General features: G+C 55.3%; 8 protein-coding genes across 8 annotated transcripts; 2 read left to right on the top strand and 6 right to left on the bottom strand.

The window, feature by feature from the left end:
* Positions 1-800: 800 nt before the first annotated feature.
* On the bottom strand, positions 801-2,457 carry C8A04DRAFT_27625 (V-type proton ATPase subunit H; the record flags this gene model as incomplete). Its single annotated transcript, XM_062780349.1, has 3 exons — positions 801-1,416; positions 1,487-2,057; positions 2,163-2,457. The coding sequence occupies 3 exons, from the start codon at positions 2,455-2,457 to the stop codon at positions 801-803; spliced, it is 1,482 nt and encodes a 493-aa protein (XP_062638059.1).
* Positions 2,458-4,069: 1,612 nt separating this feature from the next.
* On the top strand, positions 4,070-5,381 carry C8A04DRAFT_11322 (uncharacterized protein; the record flags this gene model as incomplete). The annotated part of the gene is made up of 3 exons (XM_062776923.1): positions 4,070-4,500; positions 4,627-5,162; positions 5,239-5,381. 3 exons carry the CDS (start codon positions 4,070-4,072, stop codon positions 5,379-5,381), a joined length of 1,110 nt encoding a protein of 369 aa, XP_062638058.1.
* A 1,041-nt stretch (positions 5,382-6,422) lies between these two features.
* C8A04DRAFT_36450 (ribosomal protein L6, alpha-beta domain-containing protein) lies at positions 6,423-7,581 on the bottom strand (the record flags this gene model as incomplete). Its single annotated transcript, XM_062783533.1, has 4 exons — positions 6,423-6,476; positions 6,613-6,790; positions 6,978-7,281; positions 7,536-7,581. 4 exons carry the CDS (start codon positions 7,579-7,581, stop codon positions 6,423-6,425), a joined length of 582 nt encoding a protein of 193 aa, XP_062638057.1.
* Positions 7,582-8,777: 1,196 nt separating this feature from the next.
* C8A04DRAFT_36449 (vacuolar protein sorting-associated protein 26-domain-containing protein) lies at positions 8,778-9,975 on the top strand (the record flags this gene model as incomplete). Its single annotated transcript, XM_062783532.1, has 4 exons — positions 8,778-8,994; positions 9,072-9,544; positions 9,619-9,760; positions 9,836-9,975. 4 exons carry the CDS (start codon positions 8,778-8,780, stop codon positions 9,973-9,975), a joined length of 972 nt encoding a protein of 323 aa, XP_062638056.1.
* Positions 9,976-10,709: 734 nt separating this feature from the next.
* C8A04DRAFT_36448 (nucleoporin Nup120/160-domain-containing protein) lies at positions 10,710-14,561 on the bottom strand (the record flags this gene model as incomplete). The annotated part of the gene is made up of 2 exons (XM_062783531.1): positions 10,710-13,861; positions 13,931-14,561. 2 exons carry the CDS (start codon positions 14,559-14,561, stop codon positions 10,710-10,712), a joined length of 3,783 nt encoding a protein of 1,260 aa, XP_062638055.1.
* Positions 14,562-15,144: 583 nt separating this feature from the next.
* On the bottom strand, positions 15,145-16,272 carry C8A04DRAFT_27620 (Rad51-domain-containing protein; the record flags this gene model as incomplete). The annotated part of the gene is made up of 2 exons (XM_062780348.1): positions 15,145-16,104; positions 16,180-16,272. The coding sequence occupies 2 exons, from the start codon at positions 16,270-16,272 to the stop codon at positions 15,145-15,147; spliced, it is 1,053 nt and encodes a 350-aa protein (XP_062638054.1).
* Positions 16,273-16,830: 558 nt separating this feature from the next.
* On the bottom strand, positions 16,831-18,090 carry C8A04DRAFT_27619 (uncharacterized protein; the record flags this gene model as incomplete). The annotated part of the gene is made up of 2 exons (XM_062780347.1): positions 16,831-17,964; positions 18,040-18,090. 2 exons carry the CDS (start codon positions 18,088-18,090, stop codon positions 16,831-16,833), a joined length of 1,185 nt encoding a protein of 394 aa, XP_062638053.1.
* Positions 18,091-20,981: 2,891 nt separating this feature from the next.
* On the bottom strand, positions 20,982-21,935 carry C8A04DRAFT_36446 (uncharacterized protein; the record flags this gene model as incomplete). Its single annotated transcript, XM_062783530.1, has 2 exons — positions 20,982-21,789; positions 21,913-21,935. 2 exons carry the CDS (start codon positions 21,933-21,935, stop codon positions 20,982-20,984), a joined length of 831 nt encoding a protein of 276 aa, XP_062638052.1.
* Positions 21,936-22,813: the final 878 nt, after the last annotated feature.

Raw genomic sequence — 22,813 nt, 5'->3', positions numbered from 1 at the left:
GACTTGTTGTGATGCTAATATCAGACGGTTGAATAAGGGAGACAACACAATACACTAACTGCTGGCTACAGTGATGTCAATGGGGGGGCTTGAACAGAGCTCCGATAAGATAAGAGCTCCCCCCTAAACAAGAACCAAACAACAACTAAACACCAAACAGTTAAAGAAGTAAATCTCCAAAAACAAACAAAACAAAAGAAAACAACCCCCCCAAAAGCTCACCGCCCACCTCCCCCGAAGAGGTTTAGTAGAACAGCTACGAAAATTCCGAAGAATTTTGCTGTTGTGCCCCCACCCTGAGTCGAACTTAGGAAGGGAAGCAAGCGGGCACGCTCGGTGCGGCCCGCACCCCCCCAAATGCGCCCTCCGGGGGGTTGCGCATTTGTCGGATGGGGGGGCTGTTGGGAGTGGGTAGTGGAAGGGGGGTTTATAAAGGGCTCTATAGGATTGTGAGGGGGAGGAGGGAAGGTGCGTGATATGTGCAGGATACAGGCAGCCACATCGCCTGGTACTGTACATAGGCACCGAAAGATTGTCAACTGAATCAGTCTAACTTGCCCTTCCGATGCTGGTAATCTCCAACATTGTAAATCTGTAAACTTTGTGTGTGGCCATGCCGTCGCCATAAACAAGAAACAAAACAGGAGAGAAGGTGGGAAAAAAAGAGTACGACAAAATACGACTACACCGCCATGCTACCCATCCCCCCCCTACTTCTGGGTTACTCCACTGCTAGTTCTCCCACCCGCTTTATATGTTCAACTTAAACAAACGAACAAACAAACCAACATACGCACCCCTTACTTAGTGTCAAAACTATACTGCAACCACCCACCGAGGGCGCGCAAGCTTTCCCAACGCACATTCTCATCCGCCTCAGCCATAAGCTCCATAACTCTCGTCTTAAGCCCCAACCGCTCGAGCTGGCTCCTCTTCTCCGGCACCTCGCGAACCAAAAACCCAATATCATTGCACGCAATAGCAAGCACGGCCTTATCATTATCCCACGGCTTCTTCATGATCTCCGCCAGCCGACGCACTAGCGCGCCATTCTCATGATCCAGAATCTTGCGCGCGTTCTCAGCCCAGAACACGGTATTGCGGTGCGGCGGCGACCAGCGCAGGTGGCCCGAGTTGAGCTCACCGACGTACTCGTCAAAGGTGGTCTTGGTCTTGGTGTACTCGTCGAGCAGCTCGCGCAGCTGGTCGGCGTCCTCGCGCAGGTCCGGGTCGGCGAACTGGCGGGATTTGAGGTTTTGCAGGAGGGCGGGGAGGCGGGCGAGCACGGCGGTTGGGAGGAGGGTGGTTTGGTTGTGGGTGAGGAGGTTGAGGAGGGTGGAGATGAGGAGGCGGGTGGTTTTTTCTTTGGGGGAGAGGCGCAGGAGTTGGGTGTAGAGGACGATGATGTCGTGTTCACTACGATGGGTTAGCATTCATTGGCATTTGTGGTCAAGTTGAGAAGAAATAAGGTAGAGGGGAACCTTACTCGTTGAGATCGTCCCCGATATCAGCAGACTCAAAGCTGAGCTGCCAGACCGCTAGGAGCACCTTGTACAGAAGCTGCAGGCCTACACCCCCTCCCAGCGAAGGTCCCAAGCTGCTTCCACCGCCGCTGGTGCTCGCATTGGCGCTGCTGCTAGCCCCAGCAGCCGATCCCGTAGCGCCACTCCACAGGGTCGCCGAGGCATCACCATTCTTGACGCCAGCGGCGGCTTGGAGGATCTCGATTAGCGGGGCGACGGTTTCGCTGCGCTGCTTCCAGAACTGCTGTCTTGACGCGCGGCCGTACAGCAGGGACGAGTACTCTTGCACGCCAATGTCCTGGCGGCCGGCGTCGGAGCTCTTGGTGAGGGTGGAGAGGTAGCTGAAGAGGACGGGGAGGGCCTTGGCGATGGTGGCGGGGGACTCGTCGCGCGAGCTGGCGAGCAGCTTGACGAGCACGGTCGAGGTCAGTAAGGGGACGGGGTCTTCCGGGTTGGACGAGTGTGCGAGCAGCGGGAGGAAGTGTCGGTACGGGTCGCCCGAGGCGATGATGGCTTTGGAGAGCGCTGGTACGTCTGTGGGTGTTTGTCGAGGGACATTGTTAGCCACTGTCCAGTAATGGATGATACGTCATACTACGTGGTTTAGGGACGAAGGGGAAAGAGAGGAGCAGGGCGTACGGTCAAGTAGATCACTCAAGAGCACAAGCACATTCTGCACCACATCCTGACGCTTCGCGGCCGACTCGAGCACGCTCTTTTTCCCGGAATCCCCTACAAACAGGGCGCGGTAGCCATCCAGGTCGGCTTCGACAGTCTGCTGGCGGGCGTCCTTCTTCGTTTTCTCGACGGCGCGGATACGGGAGAGCTGGTCGTCGGTGAGAGTGCCCGCGCGCACGGCGCCGTCCCACGGGATCAGCCGCAGCCGGATGTTGTTCTGCAACGCTGCGAGGTATGGTGGCGGGTCCAGCAGCATCGTGGTGGGTTGTCGGGTGCTGTGGTGCGGTGTGCTGCGGTGCACGAGAGGGGGGGTTGCCGGGATAGTTGTCGCTTTTTGTCGGCACAGGTATCGAGGTCCGAGATGGAGCTTCGCGATTCGGGGTTGCTTAGGTAGGTAGCTTGGATATCGGTTCCAGCGTTGGATGTTGGAGTTGGAGCTCTCGACTTGCACAGTTCCAATGAACCAACCCAATGGAGCAACCCATCAGTGGCTTGGCCGGGGAAGACGGCCAACCCCAGTTACAGTACGGAACACCCCGCACTGTGCTGTTGCGGGGCGCTGCAGCTCCTGCGAACGGCAGAGGCCGCTGTGCCTTTCACGGACGGTCTCGGCATTCGGAGAGGAGGCTCAGGACTTGACGACCTCGAGAATTTTTAGTCAGGGGACTTTGACCGTGTGCAAGGGCCACCTCGGTGTCATGCATGTTAGTTAGGTCTGTAGATAGCTTAGATTTTCTTCAACATCAATCATCAAAATGTCGTCACGGCATTGTCTTTGTGGATTACCCTCACAATCGAATCATTCAGGATTCCGAGGATGACGGTTGTCTTGGCAGTACGACAGGGATTCTCGACAAGACATTGAAAGCCACAAAACGATGCAGCCGAGAATCGTCCAGGGCCGAACGTCATTCACGACGGAGTCCTCACACAGTCACACTCGAATCGAAGACCTTACAAACCCAGGGGGGATCTTTCGGTTCCGGGGCGACACGAGTCCGCGGCCCTGCAGCATGCCAACTCAGACGGGAGACGGAAGCCCTGCAGTAAATCCGCTGCAACCACTCAGTGAGTGGCCAGCGCCGAGGCGGTCGACGCGCTCTTACTCCGAACACTGCAGAGTCGTTCTCAATGAAGAAAACCCACAGCCAGAAACAGAACGGGAAAGGGGTCCAAACCTGGAAATGAAGGGTCTTCTCGAAAGCGACCTCAAGTAAAAGAAATTCAGGGCGAAGCAGGGATTTGCTAGCGATGACAGGTTATCGTGCGCCGTACCAGGACGAGGAGGGGGGGAAATACGAGAGGTTGGGCGCGTCAAGTGTCGTCGGCTTTTTTGGAGGTGGTTGGGAACACCACACACACCAATTGCGCCCGACCACCAAAGCTTCACACCAGCTCCAGAACCAGCCTTCACAAAAAAATCCTTGGCCCAATAAATCCCGCCTTGCATGAGACCCCCCGCCCCCGTTTTCTCTTGACTTTCTCTCGCGTTGAACAATTTTATCCTGCATTTTTGAGTTTTGGCCGTTTGCCTTTTCGCAAGTGTTTGCGACAAAGACTCAACCTTTCGTTTCCGTCTTTCGCGATACCCTCACTTTCAGCGGCCAACCCCGCTCAATCGGTGAGTTGAGGAAGTCCCCGCACTGCTCCGACAGTCCGACAGCGCAACACAAACACATTCTGCCGTCCGGACAACGCCAACAGTGACGAGTGGGATTGCCGTGTTTTGACCCAAGTCGACAACCACAGCACACTGAAAGGGAAAGAAGAAAAGAAAACACCACCGCGCCAGAACTCTGAGGATCGCGGTCTTGTCTTTCATTCCCCAGCTGGGGTCAATCCCTCTCTCCCACAAACACCTTCACAACATGGCGCCCCGGCCATCCTTGCTGGGCCTCAGCACAGCAACATGGCTCTTCCTCGCGAGCTTCGCCCCTAACCCAACACTCGCCCACCCTTTCCCAAAAGACGACCTGCACGCAGCCGGCTATGGCTATCTCATGCCGCGCCAGTGCAACGAGTACTGCGGCTACAACAACATGTTCTGCTGCGACGCCGGCACCCAATGCTTCACAGCCGACGGCATCGCCGGCTGCTCGTCCACCGATGGCGGCGGCTGGGCCCGCTACACCACCACCTGGACCCTCACCCAGACCTTCACCCGAACCTACAACTCCTACGTCCCCGCCGGCACCGCCCCGCCCGGTACCGGCAACTGCGTGCCCCCCGAAGGCTCCGGCCAGATCGCCTGCGGCAACATCTGCTGCGCCAGCTGGCAGTACTGCGCCTACGAAGGCCAGTGCATGGCCAACGTCGGCGGAGGCGGTGGTGTCGGACCAGCACCCACCCAAACCCACGGCGGTGACAACGGAGGAGGAAACGGCCCCGTAACAACCGGCTACAGCGCGCCCTGGCGCGTAACCAGCGGCACGGCCACAGCCACAGGCAACCCAACCGGCACCGCCACCGACGACCCCTCACAGACCTCCGAAGGCGCCGGGGTCGGCGGCGGAACGACCAGCGGCAGCAGCGGTCTCAGCGGCGGCGCGATCGCGGGTATCGTCATCGGCACCATTGCCGGCGTGGCCTTGCTGCTGATGATCTGCGCGTGCTGTGTCGTGCGCGGGCTCTGGCATAGCTTGCTCGCGCTGCTGGGACTGAGGAAGAAGAAGGAGACGGAGACGGTTATTGAGGAGGAGCGGTACCATCGGCATGGGTCGGCGACGCATCGGGATAGTCATGGGTCGTGGTATGGTGGTGGTGGAAGGCCGAGTTCGGCAGCTGCGAGGAAGGAGAAGTCGAAGGGGGCTGGGTTGTTGGGTTTGGGCGCGGCGCTGGGGACGATTGCGTTGCTGTTGGGGTTGAGGAGGGATAAGAAGAAGAAGGAGGCGCCGTCGAGGAAGTCGAGGAGTGATATCTCGAGTAGTTACTGGTCGGATTCTTATACGGCTACTAGTCCGAGTGAGTTTTCCTCTTCACCCCCCCTACCCTATTACCTAGACTTGAAAACAAAAGCTAACAACCAATTCTCCTCCAGGCTCAAGAAGCAGCGACAGACGCACCCGGCACTCGCGCCCCAGTCGCGCCCCTAGCCGGGTCACCCGGACTACACACACCCATACCCGTGTATCGCGGTCCCGGGGCCCATCGGTCCGCTCGCAGCGGTCGCCGCGGCCATGATGGATGATGTGAAAACTCGTAAAAGGCTCACTTCATTCCTCATAGCGGGGGTTGTTTTCTTTCTAAATTTGTCACCCCTCTCACGTACATGAATTTGCCCCCTTTTTTAACACCTTTTTTGCACTTTCTTTTCAGTACATACGCCCTTTTTCTTCTTTGGTGTTAGCAGGGTATGGAAATGGAGGAAGAACCAGCTTACTTCTTCCCCCTTTTCTACTACTCCTGACATCTTATTTTTATTTCCTGGTTGGTTGAATGATTTATACCCGGCGTTTCACGGAGTTCATGGTAGACACGCAAACAAGACCGACGACGGAGCGAGTTGACGGTGGTGGGAGGGAGGAATCTTTGAATTTGTAACGGGGCTGGGGAGACTGATGATGATAAGGTTGGACGGGGGCGGGTTGAAAAGACGGAGATGAGATGAACGAATGAATCAAATCAAATGGGATGAGGACATGAAATGGGGTGGGTGGCCTGGATGAAGGGAGATGTGGAATGAATGAAACGGAATGATGGGAGGCTTTTTCACTTTTTTGTGTTTAAGTCAATTTTTGCTCTTTCGGCTGGTTGAGAGCATTTGCATTAGGGGGTTGGATGGGGGATGTGGGGACGGTGGTTGATGTGGTTCAAGATGGTACGATATGATATGGCGGGCGTTCCGTAATACGAATCATCTCAGATGCCGCGCGAATGATTGATTGATTGATTGTGCCATTGTTTCTCTTCCGGTCGGCTTGAGGGTATCGGTGGGTTTATCATAATTGTGTGTCGCCCAACTCAACTTAACTGAACCAGTCAGTCCTTGGACGAGACAGAACAGGTGATCTGCCGGTCCCATCCTCACCCTAATGGGTAGTCATATCTTGGCTCTGTGACCTGTGGCTCGTTGTCCAACACTGGTGTGGTTCAGAAGGTTCCCCATTTTGCAGTAGCGACTCTTTTTAACGCTACAAAACATGCAAATGCCGATTGACCCCTTGCCACTCCGGTTGAGACCCATAAAGCACAAAGTAAACCCCATTGGCCGTCTTGTCCACATCACTGGTCCTCCTCCACGTTGCCCTTCTCCGAGACGTAAAGACCATCCAAGAACTGTATTCGTGTTAGCGTCAAGTACTCCTACACACAAGTCCCTCCGACTGAATGCGGGGAACCGTGATGTTGCTGTCACCGTTGCTGCGGCGGCGGCGGCGGCGGTGGTAGTGGCCATTAGACGGGTTGAACGAACCTTCCGGATATCCTTGTTCCGCACCCGGCAGATCTGCTGAATGTCCGCAGCGCTCTGCGACACGGCCTCGAGGGAGTTGCCGGTCAGGACCAGCTCATCCTTCTGCGCCTTCGAGATCTCGACGTCGACACCGCTCTGCATGACGACTCTCCGGACGATCTTCTCGCCAACGAAGTTGCTGCAACACAATCCCAAGTCAGCATTTATCCCTGGTTCCGTAGTTCCAACACACCCGTTCTGACAACCCGGGTTTTCCTTCACACTCGCCCGCCACCAAGGGTTCCGCGTCTTCCCTCGCCTCCCCTCCTCTTTTCCTCCTCTTCCTCAACGCCCTCGGATTTTCTCGTCGTCTATTGGTCACGTACCGGATCTCGACCTCCCAAAGCCCGGTCTCCGAGCTCTGGTCCAGGTTGACGTTGATGGGAAAATGGGCGTAGACGTAGCGCATCTTGTACTTGAAGCCCTTGGTCACACCGATAATGAGGTTGTTGATGATGGTCCGGACGGTGCGGAGCGCGGCAACGTTCTTGCGGACGCCATGATGGATCTCGATGCCAATGAGGTTCTTCTTCGGGCTCGAGAAGCTGACCGCGATGTGGCTCAGGTCCTTGGAAAGCTTCCCGCGGGGGCCTTCGACCGAGACGAGCCTCGACTTGATCGAGACCTTGACTGTGCGGCGGGAAGACGAGTTAGTCAACATATATCGGGTGATGTTTTTTCTTCTTCAAGTCCCTATTCCCGGAGATAGCCAGCCAGCAATCCTCCCCAGAAAGATTTCCTCCGTAGGCCCAATTCGTGTTTTGCATCGCCCGCCCGGTACGGGTACTTTGTCGCGTTGTTTGTCGTCGTCGATCGGGATCGCTCCATCTCTTTTCATTCTCCTTCGGGATTGCAGCAGTGTGCTGGAATTGGCAAAGACGTACCGTTCTCCGGGACCTCGAGGGTCTCCTCACTGTGGATGTAGCGCATCTTTGCGTTTGGACCTGAACGTGAGGGATGAGGTGATGCTGCTTCGTCGTCGAGGTGGGCGAAGGGGCAGTATGCAAGCCTGGGAAAAAACGTCGATTTTGCGGCCCCGGATTAATTCGAGTTGTGCGCCGGCCGGCTCTGCAGTAATTTGTTAGGGCAGGAGGGGCCATGGGGCGCGGCGATTGGCTGGAAGGCCGGAGGCTGGAGCAAAGTGGGGCCGACCGGCCCGTGCTTTCCTTCTTCAACACCCCACCTGCAGTCCTCGGGATTGGACTTTCCAAGTTGATGCTGCCGTCTTCTCAGTTTAAACTCGTGTTGTATCACGCCTTTAAGTTCCAAAACTGGGCTTTGTCATTGGGGCATAAAATTGAAAGGTGTTTATGAAGGGTCAAAGGATGCATCCTCGAACTTATGCTGCCTTTTAAGTCACAGAATGGCTTTTCAACTCCTAGTTGGATCTGCCTCTCAAGACTGTGTGTTTAACAGTTTTGCAACTAGAGCCCGGTACGGAGTAGTTCTGCACGTCCAACTTTAGCCCATGTAGAGACGCCATAGTGCCTGACGGCGACCACATACGGCCTGGCCCGCGATCATTTGATGTTGGGTCTCTTCATGAAGTACTTATGGTGATCGCCTCAAAGCTTCCCAAGCGACATCCCCGTTCCTCCGGTCACAGGTCGATACTTTGAAGCTGAAACCAGCCTCAATGTTCATCTTTTGATAATGTGGTTAATACTACGGCACTCCTTTTCTTCCTCGCCCAAATTTTTTCTAGACGGCAGGACGATGGCCCGGATTCGACACTTCTTGGTGTTTCTGGCTTCTTGGAGTTGTCCCGCTGCAGATGACGCAGCTCCAGGGGCTCACCCCAACCTGCGCCAAGGCCCTGGCTCCACACTTGATTGCGCAGCCGCAAGCACGCCGCGGGAGCTCACGCAAGGTCCGCTGCAGCAAGTAGTCGAGAACGCAAGTGACGGGACTCAACATCCACCGACAGACGAGCCGCGTCCTTAACACCATAATACCACAACCAGCTACCTACGTGAGACACCTTAACTACGCTACCACGGGATCCCAATCCAACACATCCACCGTACAATTGACGACCTCCCGCCCACGGCGCATGTGATTTCCCCGCCACGCGCATCGCCGAAGCTTTCCACACTCGTCTGACCTCCTCAGAGACGCCCGCCGCTATGTCGTATTTCTTTGCGACCCCGGTCGATATCGACATCGTTCTCGACGATGCCGACCAACGGTCGATGGTTGACGTCAAGCTGGACAAGAACCGGCGCGAAAAGGCGCCGTTGTACATGGATGGCGAGTCGGTCAAGGGCGCCGTGACGGTGCGGCCAAAGGACGGCAAGCGGTTAGAGCACACGGGCATCAAGGTGCAGTTTATCGGCACAATAGGTACGGGCCCCGGGTCAAGATCAGGCCGCATCATGAAAAGAGAGCCGTCTGTAGCTGACACCGCTGTCTGAATGTAGAGATGTTCTTCGACCGGGGGAACCACTACGAGTTCCTCTCTCACAACCAGGAGCTTGCGGCGCCAGGCGAGCTCCAGCACCCGCAGACCTTTGACTTCAACTTCAAGAACATCGAGAAGCAGTACGAGTCCTACAACGGCATCAACGTCAAGCTGCGCTACTTTGTGCGCGTGACCGTGTCGCGCCGCATGGCCGACGTGATCCGCGAGAAGGACATCTGGGTGTACAGCTACCGCATCCCGCCCGAGATGAACAGCAGCATCAAGATGGACGTCGGCATCGAGGACTGCCTGCACATCGAGTTCGAGTACAGCAAGAGCAAGTACCACCTCAAGGACGTCATCGTCGGCCGCATCTACTTCTTGCTCGTGCGCCTGAAGATCAAGCATATGGAGCTTAGTATCATCCGCCGTGAGACGACGGGCGCCGCACCAAATCAGTACAATGAGAGCGAGACCCTGGTGCGGTTTGAGGTAGGTTCCCATTCTCTCAAATCTACCTTTGTACCCGGAACTCAACTCAGGGGGAACTAACATTTATTCTCCAGATCATGGACGGCTCACCATCAAGAGGAGAGACCATCCCCATCCGTCTGTTCCTCGGCGGGTTCGACCTGACGCCGACCTTCCGGGACGTCAACAAGAAATTCTCCACCCGATACTACCTCAGTCTAGTTCTGATTGATGAAGGTACCTGACCCTTGCCCATTACCCTCTTCCACTCCCTAGCGCTTCATGACTAACAAACCCGCCCTTCAATTGTAGACGCGAGGAGGTATTTCAAACAATCAGAAATCATCCTATACCGCCAGGCACCCGAGTTGGCCAACGGACAAGGAGAGACGGCGTTGCCGGCGCCGCCACCGGAAAACAAACAAATAATGGCCACCCCGCCGCCAGCGTAAATTTTCGGTTTCGAGGTTCACTTCCCTTCAGCGACCGGCGGAGTAGATGTTGGCGTTGGTGTTGTTGGTGTAGGGGGAGCAAGTGGGTGAAGTTAGAGAGTGAGAGCAATTGAGGTGTTGTGTAAAGGACCCTGGTTCGAAAGATGGACTGTGTGGCTTGTGGGAGTCATAAACGAGCGAGCAAGCGGAAGGCGAAGGCGGTTGTTGTGTGTTGTTGTATTTAATCTCAGCAAGCATGGGTATGGCGTTGGTTTTAATCAAAGCATTTCAGGGGGACATTTGCCTCCTCGTTGATTTGTTTCCTTTGGCGTGAAAACACCTACTATGGTAGAGTGTTGTTCACGTTTCGGTACCGTTTGGTTACTCCCAGGAGCTTCTTGTCATGTTGTCTACACAGTGTGACAGTGCCAACCCTAGACTACACTACAAGTTAACCTTATACAGGGCCTAAGCAACTTTGACTGCAAAGATCCTGCGGACAAATTGTACATAACTGGTTTCCTCAGCTCGAATCAACGAGCCAGACGTCAAGTTCTGTGAAAAGGTATCATCCCATTTTGAGGACGCTAAAACAACAAAACCCATACCATACGCCTAGATAGATAGACCATTACAGCAGTACAACCCGTTCATGTCCCTCCTACCTATCCCGTTTACTTTCACGTCAATTCCCTTCCCTCTTTCCTTCGTCCCTCTTTCTCATCATACCCCTCTATCTTGCACTTTTCCCCGCCTCACGCCAAATCCATCAAATCGTCCTCAGCAGTAAACCCAAATTGATTATTCTGAATCGCCACAATCCGATCCAGCTCCTGCTGGTACTGCTTCCGCAGATCCGCCAGCATCAGGAACCGTCGCGGCGGTAAGTCCTTGGTTTGGGCTGTCGAGGCAAACCGCTTCATCTTATCTAGCAGCGCCGCGTCGTCACCGTTCGCCGAGCCGCTGCTGTCCTTCATTTCCTCATCGCCGTCATCGTCGGCGTCGTCACGGCTGCGCTTCTTGTCTGCGGTAGAAGAGGCGGTAGGGTCGACATCGAGTTTCTTGGCGAGTTCGTCGATTTGCGCCTCGAGATCGTCGTCGTGCTGCTGGTGGGTGATGGTCGTGTTGTCTGGGTAGTGTTCATCGCCGGGGAGGAGGTCTTCGAGAATGTATGCCTCCTGCGGCGGGACACAGCTCAGCGCGTTGATCAGAAGCAGGTACTGTCTGGTCACCTGCGTGTCCAGGGCGTCGTCCGCACCCGCATTCGCACCGTTGCCAACCTTGTCACCTTCCCCAGCGCGCCGCAGTTTCTGTAGGCGGTCGAGCAGGACGGCGGCCCCGCCGCGATAGTCGTTGTGGCTGATACGCCAGGCATACAGGATCTGGTGGTACGGCACGCCGGCGAGGACGTCGCGGGTGGTGCGGCACTTGTTGACGAGGATGTCGTCGACCTTGGTCTGCAGGCCCGCGAAGGGCAGCGCGATCAGCTCGGCACTCTGGCCGGCTGCGCACATTTTCTCGACGAGGCGACGCAGGTAGGACCGTTGTAGTGCCTCGTCGCCCATGGAGAGCAAGGCGGTGTGGGCCACTTCAAAGTGTGAGATGGCCGTCGCTGCGCTGAAGAGTCGGCTGAGCATTTCAGTCTTGGTGGTGCCCGAGGACTCGAAGCTGCTGCTGTTGTTGTTGCCCTGGTGGACAAACTGGAGGGCGAGCCGGGCGAACTCCATGACGTACGAGTACGCTTTTTGTCGGTCGTACAGGCTGACGATGTGGGCGTAGTAGTTTGGAAGTCCGCTGTTAAGGAGGTTCCATTCTGTGTCGTCGAGAAGGCCAGCGCTGTGCCGTTCGATGTGCTTGAGGGATATGCTTAGGCCGATCGCGGCCTTCCGGAAGTAATACGACGCTGTGTCGTGGTCGCGGAGCGCAAGGAACACACGGCCTTGCACGTAGGTAGAGAAGGCATCTTGGTCGGCGAAGCGGTGCAGTTCCAGCGCCAGATCGGCCCGGTCTTGCCTCAGAAGCGAGCATTGGAGAAGCCAAGTGTAGATCACGGTCGTGCTGCTGGGGGCGCAGAGATCCAGCACCAGATCCGTGATACTAGACGACAAAGGTGTGTTGAGTCTCTCTGGAAGACCAAAGAGATGCCCCAACAGCCCTTCGAGGGCCGTCTTGGTATTGCTCTCATCCTGGCTGCGCTTGGCCAAAGCAGGTGACGAGCCAGAGCTGCCCGACTTTGGTGGTGCAAAGCTCAGTTCCGTCTTAGCCATCCACCGTAAGTGCTCGAGCCTCCGGAGAGAATCAATTAAACGGCGATACACAGTACCGACTTCAAACCGCGAGTGCAACGGCGAAGCGTCCTCGCCGTCGAGGTCAAACTCCATGTGCACCAGGAGGATTAACTGGCTGAACAGAATCTGCCAGTGAAGCTCGATGGTCTCCTGAACAGCTCGAACCACCACCTTGCGCCCAAACCCTGTGAATGGTTCTCGCAGCTCCTGGGAGTTCGCCTCGCTCGTTACGGTAATGAGATCAAACAAGTCCTCGTATAGTCTGGCCGTCACCATCTGGTAGTTCTGGCCGAGGGTGTCAAAAACTTGGGTACAGTCCTCGTCCGTAACAGAGGGCCAAAACCCGGCCCGATCCAAGAAAAGCTGCATCCGTTCCGTGTCTGAGTGGCCCGAACCTTCATACAATTCGGCCCTCAAGGCAGCTCGACTCAACTGATGCATGCTATCGGAGAAGCCGTCAACAAAGGTGAGACCGGCAGACACCAGCGCGGCAACATCCTCGTTCTTCTTTTCCGGGGACGACAGGTTGTGATACACCCGGTCTAGATCACTGCATTGTCGTATCGCAGCAACCAGGTCGGCGCAAGTGACCCAGACCATGCGGTCCTGGGGATCGAACACCAGTGAGAGTGCCTCGCCCCGCTGCTTGTCAAGCTCAAGCAGAAGGCGCCAGAAGCGCATCCACTGAGTTTCGCTGGTATTCCGGAATTGGTCGTAGTCCGCCGTCCCCGTCGATGTCTTCTCCAGCGACGTCGTGGATCCCAGGACGGAACAGATCGACTCTGCGATGCTCCGGCCAGCTTTCGAGGACGTCTCTTTGTATGTGCCCAGCCCTTTTTCATACATCGCCAACGCTGTTTCCAGTGTTGACTTCGAGAAGCGGCCGGGGAAGAAGATCAGATCAAGCCACTTCTCCGTCGAGTCAGTTGGGTCCCAGGGGCCTGATGCCCGTACCGCTGGGATGTTGGTGTCGATGTGCACCGCCTTCCAGCCATCGTCAAACGGCGCCGTCGCACTTTGTGGCTGTACTAGCAGCCTATGCACACGGTAGCTCGTGTTGTTCTTCCACATCGTCCACAATTCGGGGCCGTCCGCCAGTTGCGTCAGAGTAAAATCGGCGAGGGTCCACACGTCTAGCGAGGATGGGCTTGGAGGGTTCAGGTGTGCCTCCGGGAAGCAGTCCGCAACGTGTACTGAGCCCTGGTCGTTAGCCTTGACCTTCCAGAACTTGAACTCGCCAGCTCCCACGGGGGAATATGTCGCCACCAGGCACTGGCCACGGCCGTTTTCCAGAATCCGAATTAGGTTGCTCTGTGAAGGGTCGACGGTCCATTTCCCGATGTCCTGGGGGTCGCGCCTTGTGTCCAAGATGTCGCCCGTATACAGGATCTGACCTGTTCGCACATCCCATACCCTCATCCGATGGTCGAGGCAGATGGTGAACAGAAAGGCCGTTTCTGAGTGACCCATCGATGTAACCGCTGTCGAAGCCGCTGCCGTCATCTCCATGTTGATTTTCTCGTATCGAATCGTGGGATTGCGCTGGAAGGGGACCAGTCCTCGAAGACTCTGGCCCCATCCGGCAACATTGTAAATCGTTTCTTTCCACGGCCCGTTCGCTGGAAAAACAAATCGATAAAAATTAGTACAACGCCACGGAATCGCTAGGCTCAGCCATCATCACTCACACTCAATACCCTTACTCCTCTCAAACTTCAAGATACCGCCATCATGCATGGTAATGATCAGCTGGTCCGGGCCGACAACAGCCAGTCTGTGCGGGTGCTTAAACCCAAACCCCGGCGGCGAGTACGATTTGCAAGCATCACCTAGCCCGCTCTCCGTAGCGGCTCTTTTCCGAAAATGATCAGGCCGCAAAACCAGCGACCAGAGCTGGTTGGCGTGGTCCACAACGTAGACACACAGCGCGTCACTGTCTTCGTAGTCCACAAACCCAACACACGATGGCCGGATGGCGGCCGGAAACCGCAGGTTCAGGATGAGCGGCGCATCGGATTCCTTCTCCTGTTTCCAAACATCGGCGACGCGCAGACTGAGAGTGTTGCCGTTGTCCAAGACCCGCCAGATGAACCCCCGCGGGGAGTGGTGGTGTTTCCGATAGTAGATCGAGGATGCCGTCGCTAGGCTCTTCGACCGGTACCCCCTCTCGTCGTCGGCCGAGCTGCCGCTCCGAGTTGTGCTCGACCGTCCATAAGCGCTTTGAGGTGCGACGCGGATTTGGATGGTCGTCGATTGTGAGGTGGGTTCTAAATTAAGTCGCGTCTCCTTGTAGAGTATCTCGAACTCTCTTGAGGCCATCTTTTCCCCGTGAATCGGCCAGGCGTGGCAATTGGCGGGGTTGGCGGGTGTTGTTGTCGCGGTCTGTTGTAATAAAATCGGGGACGCGGTTAAGAGCTTCAGATGCAGGGCAGAATTCTGGCCGCCTTTGCAGAAGCAGCTTGGCGGCTACAGCGGGGAGCTTGGATGTTGCATCCCTGTAGAACGCAACCGGGATTACTGCACAGACCACCTGAATCGTCCACTTGTTCAAGTCCAGTCCAAGTCAAGACTCTCTTATTGTTCGACTCAGTCACGCGACAAAATGTACGGCGGTGAAAAAGCTATATTTTTGGTAGTTTTAAGGTCGAACACCCTATAAAAAGCCCCAAAAAATGCCAGGTAAATTTGAGTGTCAAAGCCAGCCACGCCCAGAAAACGCCGAGCCATCATGCATTCCTCCCATAACCCAGCAAAACAGCAAATTATCAAGTCCCACAAGAACTCCTTCGCTGCCTTCCATCCCTTCTTGTTCATCTATCACGCCTCATGAGATTCGTGTCTACTTCATGGTCCAAGCCCACAGTACCCATTCGTTTTCTCCCCACAATTAGCTTCATCCCGGTTACTCCTTCTCCAAATCCTTCGGCGCCGGGTCACCGATACCATCCTCGTTGATGGCAAACATCGCATCTCCTTCTGGCAAGCAGGGGCTGTCGTAAATCTTGGCAATTCTAGTTTCGCCCCGGCCCTTCTTCAAGCTGATTCTTGTTGTGCTAGAATGGGCCATGATATTTCCTCCGATGGGTTTCTTCGGATCCGGGTTGAACATGGCAGACGGACCACCATCAACCTGTGCCACCACTTGGTTGGTGATAACCACGGCGATGCCAAACTCGTCGGCAAGGCGCTGAAGGGTACGGAGGAATTTGGCGAGGTGGTTTTGGCGTGAGTTTAGCTCACCACGGCCCAAGAAATCAGTTCGGTATAGTGCGGTAGCAGAGTCGACGACCAGCAGACTGAAACGTGTCTCGGTCATCATAGCTGCAGCCTGGTTCAATAGCTGCAGTTGATGGTCCGAGTTGTAGGCCCGCGCATAGGCAACGTTGTCGAGGACTTCTTCGCCTGAGAGACCATAGCGATTGGCCACGGCCAGAAGACGGACCGGGCGGAATGTCCCTTCGGTGTCGATATACAGGCACTTTCCCTCGCCACCACCCATATCGAAGGGAAGCTGGCATGTTACTGCGAGTGTATGGCAAATTTGAGACTTTCCCGTTCGGAACTCGCCGAAGAGCTCTGTCACACTCCCCGTCTCAATGCCACCGGCGAGCAGAGTGTCGAGCTGCTTGGAGCCCGTAGTGATGGAAATGAGCTCACTGCGGCGAAGGTGCATCTCGGTCGCGGTGGTAAATCCCATGGGGACGAGCTTGGAGGCTTCGCCAAGGAGCTTGGCGGCTTTGTTGCCGGAGATACCTTTGATCTGCTCAAGCACACGCTGTGGCGTGTAGGCGACTGCTTCGACTGTGTTGAAGCCACCCTCGACAACGGCTTGGATATCACGTTTCGTCAATCCAGCAACCCCCTATACACAGAAGTTGAGGTTAACAATCTCGCAATTCACGTTGACCGCGATGCATGCAAAGAAACGAAGACGTACCTCTAACGCTGAGAGAGGGGTCGGCGCACCGGGGCCGGTCTGGCCCATATCCTCGGCATTGGCCGACTCATCATATTCCTCGGTTCCAGACATCGTCAGGTCAAAATGAAGGGCTACAGGGTTCCAATGCGGGTGTGTTTTGGTTGAGTCGGGACAACAAAGCGAAACGTGAAATTTGGAGAAATCGGGAGAAATGTTTCGGAGAAATCGCGGCTAGGTTGTTGACGAAGGCATGAACGCCAGGCATCAACGCGTTTTGTGGGTCTGAACAGCAACGCCAGATCCCGTGACCACCTTGAAAGTTAACAAATCTGTCGGCCGGCTAACGCACCCACTATTCTTGTCCGCCATAAAGTCCACATTGATACGCCTCACTAACTCTTTTTTCAAAAACGCAACAATTATTGGTCAAGATGCTTTTTTCATTTCCCCAAGTGGTGCTTCGTACTACTGCCCACAACGAGAGTAAGTATGGAATTATAGATCGGTCTAAATCAGCATGCAACGGGGTTCCGAGCATTGCCCTTCTTTTAACGCCATTTCCCAACGCAAAATAACAAAGACCCGCCGCCATCATAAATGCAAGTCCAACAAATCCTCCCACAAACCGCCCGCCGCCTCACACAAGATGACCATCCACAACTTTTACCTTCATCTCGAAGTCGACGACCCACCGGACCCCCGGCTCCGACTCCCCCCAATAACGCCCGGAGGCAGCACCAAGTCATACCCACTCTCACTCGCGACCACCCTCCGCGAACTGCCATTCCTCCCAGCCGCGCCGTAGTGCAACTCACCAGGCCCAAACGTCGGTTCGGGCGTTGCCATCTCCTGACGAGGTGGATCCGCGGCTGAGCCATGACCCTGCTGCAGCTGATGATGCAGGCTATACAACACTTCCCCACCACCACCACCGCCCACCGACGAAAGCATCGAAAAGCCGCTAGGTGTGCGCGCCGGTGTCCCGAAAGGATCCCGGCCGCCGCTGGCGCTCCGCGCCCCAGCCATGTGGTAGTGGGGCTTGGCCGCGCTGTTTGACGAGGTGTAGCTGCGCTGGTGCGAATCGATCGAGTCGGCGGTGGACGAGGCGGCCGAATTGCGACCGCTGGCGCGGTGTGGGTAGTGGAATCGGAAGGAGGTTGGAGCGGAGGTTGAGGCGGGGGGTGTGGATGCGGCGGTGGTTGTGGTCGCGGCTGGGATGTAGCCGTCATAGTGGCGGTTCATTGGCGATGGTGATTGGCCTTCGAGCCGCCGTAGGGTGTCCTCGTTGAGGTTGCCCGTGGTGCGGGAAGGTTGTCGTTTTGATCTGCCCCCGTGGGCGGACTGGGAGGATGCCGCTTGAGGGCCGGGCAAGGCGGAGTTGTTGCTTGCGATGGACTCGGTGTCGGCGGGTTTGAGGAAGCCGGAAGCGTTCGACGGGTTCAGCCTGGAGCCCGGACCTTTTGTCTTGACGCGGACGGATCGGTCATCCTCGGAGTAGTCGACCCCCTTCCCCCTCGAATCCGAGTCGTGGCCTCCGGTCAAGGTAGCGGAGGACGCCAATTTTTCCCCTAGCTCGGTCGGCACCGCGGTCCAGATGCCGTCGACCTCGACACCGCTCTGGAGAGCCCGAATACCGAACGGGACCGTATTCGCTCGCTTCATGGGAAGCCCGGTCTTGCGCATCTCCTCGACCCGCGCCCGCTTTTCCTCGTCCAATATCTCCTTTTTCTTCATCAGACGGTTATTCCACCATAACTTGAACAGCCCTGCGCAAAACACTGACACAATCCCCATGGCCAGGACCTAGAAAGGTAGGTGGGTTAGCCCATCGTTTCCGGACATGAAGTTCTCACAAAGGGAAACCTGGTGGTGGCTCACAAAGGTCATCTCCTGCCATAAATCCCATGATGTAAAGAAGGTCCCAGGCATTTTGTCGGATTTTCTTTTTTATGGGCTTGTTGGTTCCCCTCTCCCTTCCTGGGCCAAACACGGTCGAGGTTTCAGTTTCGGCCGTCGTCAGCGTTGCCGTCTTGGCCCTATATGCGAGCCCAGTTCCAACGTCTACTTCAAGCAGACTTTTTCTTTAGCAGTAAAAAATGCTGTTTTGTTTGACACCAGTTGCTATTAATCCGTTTTCCCGGCAGATACGAGGGCGTGTGTAACGAGTGACAGCACTTTCGCCGTGGTAGTGGTTGTTGGTAGTGCTTCCCGAACGAAACCCGGCTCGTTTACTTCTTCAGCTTGGGCCCGGCCCGGCTAGCTGCAGTAACGCAATGTTGGTGATTTCAGGCGAAGGCTGAGGGGCACATTCCGAACTATTTCTGTCTGTGAGACAACGGGAGGTGGGCGGCGAGCGAATGCGGTGTATTGGTGTATTGGAGGGGAAGAACACGAGATCAAGTAGCTCTTCCCAGGACCGTGGTTGCCGTCTGCTTGTCGTGGTCTTGGTATGACAAAAACGGTTGAAGGAAACGAGTGGACGAGGGTGTTGTCGTTATTTTGTGACACTTTCCAGAGTAGGTCGAAAGCAGCAGAGGATAAATCAGGCACAAGAAGAAAAGCCAACAACCTTGCGACCCGGGAAACCGGCGGTCGGAACAAAGAAGCACCTCCCGGCAGCAGGGTTCCTGTTGGCTTTTTGTGCAAAAATATCAAGGCGTCTATTGCGCAAGCAAGCAAGCGGGCGGACGGACGGGTGGACGGCTCCCGGCATCGACAGACGCCGGGCAGGGCGAGGCCAACAGACAAGACCAAGACCAGGGGCCCGCGGACAACAAATCGCAACTTTCGCTCCCCCACACACAACCACCTAGACCTCCTCCCAAGGTACGAAGTACACGTACTATGTACATTCGCTCGCAAGGGTATGGGGGACAACAGAAACCACCGTCGTCTTGCGACTTGCAGTAGTGCCGCCGCACCCACCACCCCTGCTTCGACGAGCCGTCCGTCAAGCGCAGTTGCATCTGGAACGGGCCCCTCTCTCTGTGCCTCTCATTCAACCCCCCGGCGGAATCTGCGCTACGACGTCCGTGGCGGGCTGGATGGGACGACAAAGTAGTATTTCAACCTCTTTGACGGCAGAGGAGCCGGACAGAAGCGACCGGACAAACAAACCCCCCCAGTTTCTGCGCGGGCCGATCAAGGAAGGTGAATAAAAAAGCTCTCTCCATCCAGCATGTTTCTCATCCAGATGACCACCTCCAACAAGACGGCGAACCCCCCCACCAGAAAACACAATCCAGTTAATGGCGGCGTGCCTTGCAGCGGGATCGCAGGCTAAATCCAATTCGCACACCCCGATGACGAATAATCCAACTGCACCAAGAGACTCTCCGTAGAAGATCTCCCGCGCGTTTGCAAAAACGCCTACCACTCCCCCGTCTTTTTTTGTCTTCAGCTGTTTTGTTTCTTTATTCCCTTGACCAGTTCAAGGGGGTTGGGTGACGAACAACGACAGCCAAGCGCGCGGCATCCAAGGTCTCCAACTCGGCCAAGCCGCAGGGGGGCCTGGAACGTCTGCGCTGGCTACCCTGTGGGCGGCACCAGCAGCTTTTTTCAGCTCATGCAAAATAGGTGTGGTGGCGCGCGGAAGCAAAGCAACCCAAAAGGCGGGCAAACTCCTGAGGAGACGAGGTCGAGCGGGCTTCTCGGCCTTTGATCTCTTTTTTTTACGCCTCTTCTCTGCGCAGAGGCGCCAATAGCGAAAGGGAGGAGACACGGTCTCGTGAAAGCTGCTTCGCTCCCGCAAACCGGTTGAGCACATTTATTCAGGTTGTTCGCAGCCCAATTCATCCATATTGCCCACGCCGTCCAAAAAGCTTCGAGGCCCGCTGCCGGTTGCCGGGGCCCGCTAGCGTCGGCATATTCAGCCGGCTCCTACCACTGTGATGGAGACTGACCGTCTGGTGGTACGCGGTCATGGCCGTCTTCTGGAAAAGCCGCCGCTGTGCTTCACTGGGCTGAAAAGCTTGGAATGGCCGTAAATGGTCCTTTTGGGCCCGCCAAACAAGCCAAGATCGACGCGCCGCGTGCTTCCAACCCAGCGGAGATCGTGAAGATGCTTGGACGACAGGACTTCTTTTCGATGCCAAGACCACACCTCGAGGACAGGGCTCCGTCTCAGATGTAACCCCGGCACCGCTTTCGCTTTTGCTTGGGCCTTCCGCCGCGGCATGTCCGCCTGCACTAACATTGCTAGGACGAGTTGGGAAGATCACGAAAAGCGACGACGAAAAGGCGAGGCAACGTGCTGAAACTGGAGGACATCCGAGCTCGAAACTTCGCCAAGGGGAATTCTCCTCGTTTCTTTCACTGTGTGACATAAGGTTCGAATGATCAAGACAACCGTTCGACGACAATCTTCACCCTCATGAGCGCTGTACTGAGACGACTACTCCGTATTCATGTCTCTATTCGGCAACTGGAGGCGCTACCGTAACCCTAAGTTACTGACGGATTCACCCCGGGAGCCCAGCGATCTTCCTCTCATCAACCCTCTTAGCGTCTAAGCCGAATGGCTTCGTTGGTTTCCTCCAGGAACTCATCATCGGACTTCTAAACGACTTAGGGACGAGCAAATGGACAAGGCTCTCAACTCATGGGTTGACCGACAACTTCAAATCTAGAGTCCACTTCAGTACACCTCTGCCGCAGCCATGGGTCACGGGCGTATGGCATATGCATATCTTGCAAAACTCAAGTAGAACGGGTTCTCGAGAAGTAATGTCATTTTCTTCTCAGCTAAGCTTAACTGTGACTGCTGCTGCTGCTATGATAATAGCGCTCACCGTTGTAGACATGGCTACTGCCACTACACCTCATGGCGGGGGACTACCCTTTGCACTACCCTCCACAACATCCTCCTCCCCATTCTCTTCCTCATCATCGCTTGTGACATTCGAATGACTCCCTTCCGCATCCGCGATCTGCTGGGCCTTTCTCTCGTCTTGTCTCTCGGCCCTCTGCTTCTCACCTTCTTCAAGCGCCTCGTTCACCTTATCCATAAACTCTTTGTCATTCTTCATCCGAGAAACCTCGCGAAAGGTGAACGAGCAGACGAATGCTGGAACTTCGGCCTCGGGTCCCCCAACGTCCTTGAACCTGTGTTCCCGATGCTTATGTTCGCCCCCGCCATACACCTCAAACACCTCCTTGTCGAGGTCCACAACATATACCCACTCGCAAAACAGCGTTGAGTTGGCGAACTCGAGGTCAAGATAGATGGGAAGCTTGGTTGACTCCGTCTCTGCGTCCTTGTCACCGTCTCCCACAAACGGCCCTTCCTTGTCGCTATCGCCGTCGGTGCGGCCAGCGTTGGCAACAAGACGCAGGATCCCGGCCCCGGTCGTTCGCGAGAGGGTAGAATATAGTTGCTGGCTGCCAGACGTCCATGGATCGTACTCTGGATTATTTTGCCGCTGGTCACGGTCCCAGGCCTGAATTTCCCTGTTGATGGCGTCCAATTGGTCATCCGTCACCTCGTATATATGGTTTTGGAGGCCAGCCTTGAGGTGGTCGATGTCGGGGCCGTATGTCAGAAATTTGAAGACTTTCAGGCCTTCGCCTTCCGGGTAGCCATCGAATTGTGTATATTGAGCGATGTACCACTTCCCTTTCCAGAAAACGCTGCATCTCGTCAGTCGATGCCCTCTGGTCATTTATTGCATCTATGAGCCCAGAAGGATCGAAACAGGATAAAACAGCACACCAACGAGCAGGGCAAAAGACATCCAGACTTAATTAACTCACCAAATCAGACTCCGGGTGCCCATTGTGACAGGATATGGGTGAAATTAAGTGTCGTTCTCGATGAGCAGTCGTTACCTGTTCAAGGATGCGTGTAAGGCGAAAGCTGGAGTAAACCGAATTTGGGTCCAACTGAGATGCTTCCTTTCCTCGAGTGCCGAAAGAATGAAGAGAAAATTTGACCTTGAGAACGAAAGTTGAGGAGAGAGGAATTTCCACACAGCCGCTTCTGCCCTTTAAACATAATGGGCGTCAAACATAGGCGGCCTCGGCGGGGTCTTGTATGTACGGTATAAATAATGTCAGGCAGGGACGATCAAAAGGAGGAACCCCACCCATCAATCTTTGTAAATCACCAACAACAAACCCCGCATATCTGCCTAGAATCAACCACGCTCAGACGTATAGAACCAATTCACTGGGACAAAGACGCTGGAGATTGTTAACTGTAGTTTCCCGAGGAACATGTCCTGGCAATGTCGCACTGTTAGGCTGATGCTGTCTTTTTGCCTTAGCTGGCCAGCCACTTACAACAACCTAGAGAGAGGATTTGAGGTATCTATCTCCTTGGTATGGATTCGTTTCCCCAGCCTGCTGTAAGGAGACACGATTTAAGAAATAGAATAGGTCTAGAATTATTGGTAGAGACTTTTCCTCGTCCTTTCTTTCCCAGTCTTACGGTAGATGTTATCCGCACCCCTTAGGTCTTCTTCCAAACGGGCGTTAAGTGACCCTGAGTGCTACGATTTCGAAATCACTCTTATGATGCATGCAAACGGATAGCAGAATCTGGCCCTTGATAAAAACTCACAACATAGGTTCCCAGCTCTGCAGTCCAGCCGGGTTATTCTGTGCGTCCTGTAGCAGTCTAATATCACGGACTTCCAACGACATCACACTTACG

The sequence above is a fragment of the Dichotomopilus funicola genome (assembly GCF_033296635.1).
Source record: "Dichotomopilus funicola strain CBS 141.50 unplaced genomic scaffold C8A04scaffold_22, whole genome shotgun sequence".
Classification (NCBI taxonomy): domain Eukaryota; kingdom Fungi; phylum Ascomycota; class Sordariomycetes; order Sordariales; family Chaetomiaceae; genus Dichotomopilus; species Dichotomopilus funicola.
Note: the sequence above shows the minus strand (reverse complement) of the source record. Positions and strands in the feature narration are given on the sequence as shown.